At 36.2% G+C, this 5100-nt stretch overlaps 1 protein-coding gene across 1 annotated transcript; it reads left to right on the plus strand.

Annotated features, from left to right (window-relative positions):
• The first annotated feature begins 3764 nt into the window (after positions 1 to 3764).
• LOC111465712 (transcription factor IBH1-like 1) lies at positions 3765 to 4615 on the plus strand. The gene has a single exon (XM_023110224.1). The coding sequence runs from the start codon at positions 3928 to 3930 to the stop codon at positions 4396 to 4398; it is 471 nt and encodes a 156-aa protein (XP_022965992.1). The 5' UTR covers positions 3765 to 3927; the 3' UTR covers positions 4399 to 4615.
• The last annotated feature ends 485 nt before the right edge of the window (positions 4616 to 5100 follow it).

Raw genomic sequence — 5100 nt, forward strand, 5'->3', positions numbered from 1 at the left:
AGGTCTATATACCCCTCGAACAGCCTCCCCTCAACCAAGGCTCGGCTCCTTTCTCGAACAAAGTACACTCTTTGTTCGACAGATGAGTCACTTTTGACTACACCTTCAAGGCTCACAATTCTTTGTTCGACATTTGAGGATTCTATTGACATGATTAAGTTAAGAGCATGACTCTGATACTTTGTTAGGAATCACGACTCTCCACAATGTTACGATATTATCCACTTTAAACATAAACTCTCGTGATTTTACTTTTGGATTTCCTAAAAGGCCTTATTTCAATGAAGATGATTCTTTACTTATAAACCCGAGACTCTCTCCCAACAAAGGACCCGAAGAAGCGATGAATGAAATTTAAAAAGAGAAGAGAAAGGAACCTGAAACGATCAATTTCTGAAGAAGAAGAGGAAGGATACGGTGTGGCTGGCGGCAGAGAGTGAATGTCCAATGGTGGATAGCGGCGTTGATTGGCATAACCCGGCTTCGGTGGATAGCGGCATCGTCGAAGCTGGCAGCAGAGAGTGAATGCCGAATGGTGTGATGGTAATTGACGGGGCGTTAGGGATGAAAATGAAAGAAAATTGAGAAATTGGGAGAGGCAAGAAGAAGCTTAAGAGCGAGGGAAGAAGAACAAATGAAATGGGGGTCGAGACTTTGTTTTTAGGTAAATTAATAAAAATACCATTCGTGCTGGTGTCGAAGGTTTAGTCTAGCCAAGTGAACTAAGCAATTGAATTAGGAAGCGCTGCTCCTCTACTCGAGATAAGGTTGAAGATGAAGTTTTTATTTGCAAGCTAGAAGCGAGCAATACCTCTCTGGTGACATGTTGCTTGGCACTGCAATTATGAGAGAGATAAGGTTGTCAAAAGCACCAAATTTCTCTCGCATTCTTCTTAGACTAACGGTCAAAAGAAAGAGAGAAAGCCTCACATGTAGTGTTCAAACCAGTAGTGTACTCTAGTGTCACTTGTAGAGATAAGATTAGCCCTTCAACGTGTTTACAAAAATCTCCTACTCACTAGAGAAAGAGATTCGATCCAAACTTAATTGTTGGTAAAAAATAAACTTTCAAAATGATTTAAAAAATACGACAAAACAATCAACTTCAATTAAAAATATATTTTTCTTTCAATTCTTTATTCATAAAAGCTTCTAATTTTAAATATAGCAAACATTTTTCTATAACACCTTTTCAAAATGATTTAAAAAAGATGACAAAACAATCGCTTCACTTAAAAATATATTTTTGTTCGATTCTTTATTTATAAAAACTTCTAATTTTAAATATAGCAAACGTTCCTCTATAATATGGTCGTGTCAACAATAATGTAAAAGGTGACAATTAGAAACTGAAATAAACTTAAGCAACTCAACCAAAGCAATATCTTACCAAAGATTTCTAAGATAAAATGACAAAGACAGTAATATAAACTTTCAACGTTGAGTATCACAACGTAAATGTTGGAGCTATCACGTGCACCTACATTTTAATATATTTATAAAACAAAAACAAATATAAACATGATCTAAAATTAACACTACATGTACTCTAAATCTTCTTTTAAAAAAAATATTAACAACTACTTGACCAACTCCCAAAATAGGGTGTAATAATCAAAATAATTATTTCATGCCACCTAATCAGCCATAAAGTTACCAAATGAAGAGAGTTGTTACCAAAATCTCATTTGTTTTACTTTGTACGGTGGAATCATTTGACCAACCAGAAGAATGAGCTTTTCGATAGCTCAATCATAAAAACTTCAAAGTGAAGTGTGTTTTGCTTAATGTAAGTATATGTTGGGTGACTTGATCATGTCGCACGAAAATAAGGGAATATGAGGGTAGTTAGGTGTGAATAACAATTTTGCCGCTTTATGCAATGCAAACCTAACGTTATGATAATGCACTACGAAAACAAAGTATGTAATTGTGAGATCTCACATCGGTTGGAGAGGGGAACGAACCATTTCTTATATGGTTGTGGAAACATTTCCCTAATAAACGCATTTTAAAACTCCGAGACTAAGGCGATATAATGGGCGAAAGTGGACAATATCTGCTAATTGTGGGTTTCGAGTGTTACAAATGGTATTAGAGCCGAACATCAGGCGGTATGCCAACGAGGACGCTAGGTCCCTAAAGGGGATAGATTTGCATTTGTTATAACGATGTGGAAACATTTTCCTAACATATGCGTTTTAAAACTATGAGGTGGAGGCGAATGAAACATTTCTTTTAAGTGTGTGGAAATCTTTCCTTAACAGACGAGTTTTAAAAATTGTGAGACTAACGACAATTCGTAACGGGTCCCAACCAATAATTTATGCTAGAAGTGGCTTTGAAGTTTAACAAAGGCGTTCAATTTGTATTCTCATTTGAAGATTTCAATCTAGTTTGGTCAAATAACTATGCAAATAGTGTGGCTTAGGCTTCTTAATTTTCCTCAATAATCTTGCACAATCCTTGCTTTTCACATGCAATTATGAATGGTTGAAAAGATCACCAAAAGCTTTCAAAGAATAGTCTATTTTTTATGAACTCAATCAACAAAATATGGCAGATGGATTTATTGTTTATGTGCATCCAAGTCAAGAGCACTGATTCCAAAGTTCCATATCTAATCCACCCTACTTAAATAATTCATTTGAAACTTCAAAAAGGGTGGAATGGGAATGAATGATTGGATATATTTGTGTTTGAAACTCATGTTTAACAATACTATTCATATATTGATTTGTGTTAAAAGTTAGGTGATCTAAATTCTTCGTCATCTAGTCCAAAAATGTCAATATAATTTTTAAAACCAAACCTTCATAGGTGTTTTTAGTGGTTGTAGCTAGTGTGTTTGATTGATTTACAATCATAAGTTTAAACGTTCCATTCAATCGTCTTTCTTTCTTTCTTCTTATCCTTTTCACATAGCTACCCATTTTCGTTACGATTCATTTAATCGCTCTCATCCTTATAATAACAGCTCAAACCCACCGCGCTTGTAGATATTGTCCACTTTGGCCTGTTACGTATTACTGTCAGGCTCACAATTTTAAAACATGTCTGTTAAAGAAAGATTTTCACATTCTTATAAGAAATGTTTCGTTCTTTTCCACCTCACAGTTCTAAAAAAAATGCACCCTTATAAGAAATGCTTTGTTCTCCTCTCTAATCGATGTGAAATCTCAAAATCTATCCCCTTTAGGGACTCAGCTACCTCGTTGGCACATTGCCTGATGTCCAACTCTAATACCATTTTTAACCGTTGAAATCCACCGCTAGCAGATATTGTCTACTCTCGCCCTTTACGTATCGTCGTCACCCTCAAAATTTTAAAACGCGTTTGGGAAATGTTTCCACACCCATATAAGGAATACTTATTTCTCCTCTCTGACTGATGTCAAATCTCACAATTCACCCCCTTAAGGATCCAGCGTCCTCGTTGGCATACCGTCCAGTAATACTCTAATACCATTTGTAACAACTCAAACTTACTTATAACAATGCTTCGTTCTTCTCTCCAACCGATGTGAAATCTCACAATTACAAATTTTGTTTGCGTCCGTAGTGCATTATCATAACGTTAGGTTTGCATTGCATAAAGGGGCAACCATTTATTTTTATTCCATTTACTATAAATCTAAATCGTCTAGCCACATTTCTTTCCAATGGTCTCTAGGGTTGATTTGGGTGTGGTGGGCCTTCTCCTCCATGTGCTTCCATGTGCTATGTCTTTCTCTCATAGCCCCACCACCCTTTCTTCTCTAACACACATAAAATCCCCTTTCAGCTCATCCCTTCAATCTCTCAATCCTTCCCTCTCTCTCTCTCTCTCTCTCTCTCTCTCTCTCTTCCAACCCTACCTCTCTTCTAAACCCTAAATTCCTCTTAAAAATCCAATATTTCCTTTACTTTCTTCCTTTCCTCAACAAAATGCCCAACCCCATCAACCTCAAACGAATTTTCCTCAAGAAATGGATCATGGGTCTAAACCCCATCACCTTCTCAAACACAACCATGAACTTCTTAGAGAGAAAAAAGGCCATAAAAGCCTCCTCCGACTTGGCCATGGCTGCAACGAGAAACGGAGCGACTCGGTGGAGTCGAGCCATCATTGCCAAATCCATACAAGCTCCAACTGAGGCCAAGCTTCGAAGGAAGACCACGCTACATAAGATTGGTCGAAAATTGGCTAGGAGGCACACGCACTCGTCAAGGTCGAGGTCCGTAGCAAGATCAGTTGCTAAGAGATTGGTTCAAAAAAGGACCAAAGTTCTAAGGAGTTTGGTTCCTGGGGGAGAGTTTATGGAGGATGAAGCTTTGTTGATTGATGAAGCCCTAGATTACATATCATTTCTTCGAGTTCAAGTTGATGGAATGCGGTTTCTTGCTAATTGCAAATGAGAATTTCAAATTCATAAGTATTCGATATTGTACAGGTGAAAAAAGTATACCTTTAAGTGAATTTAAAGTTTATTTTTTTCTTTGTTATATAATATATATATTTTCCAATTTTAATATTGATGTTTTGCAATGATTAAGTACCAAAAGACAAGAAGAAAGATCCATTTTGTAAATGTGTCCAAAGCTTCTAAAGTTGATTATTTGGTTTCAATTTGACTTAATGTCTTTCTTTGTTATGTTCTACTACTCATAATAGGGTTTGTGTCATGTGTGGATAGCTAATTTGAGGAATGAATATACTAAACTAGGTGGTTTTTGCAATGAGTTGAGCCATGTTTATGAAATATATCTAATCAAGAAGGTTAAAGTTGAGAACGTAATCAAAACATCGACTTTGTTTCAGAATCGGTAAGAATCGACTTGATAATCATTTTGTTTTAAGTTCAAGTTTCATGACTAAAACTAAGTTTTCAAATGAGAAATTCGATCTTCTGATATCTTCACACAAGGACTGTAATAGCTCAAACCCACAACTAACAGATATTGTTCGCTTTGGCCTGTTACGTATTGTCGTCAGTCTCACGGTTTTAAAACGCGTCTACTAAGAAGAGATTTCAACACTTTTACGAGGAAGGTTTCGTTTTCCTCTCCAACTGAATGTGAGATCTCACAAAATTATATGTCTTAATAAGTTGAATTATG

This window comes from Cucurbita maxima, unplaced genomic scaffold (genome assembly GCF_002738345.1).
Source record: "Cucurbita maxima cultivar Rimu unplaced genomic scaffold, Cmax_1.0 Cma_Scf00029, whole genome shotgun sequence".
Lineage (NCBI taxonomy): Eukaryota > Viridiplantae > Streptophyta > Magnoliopsida > Cucurbitales > Cucurbitaceae > Cucurbita > Cucurbita maxima.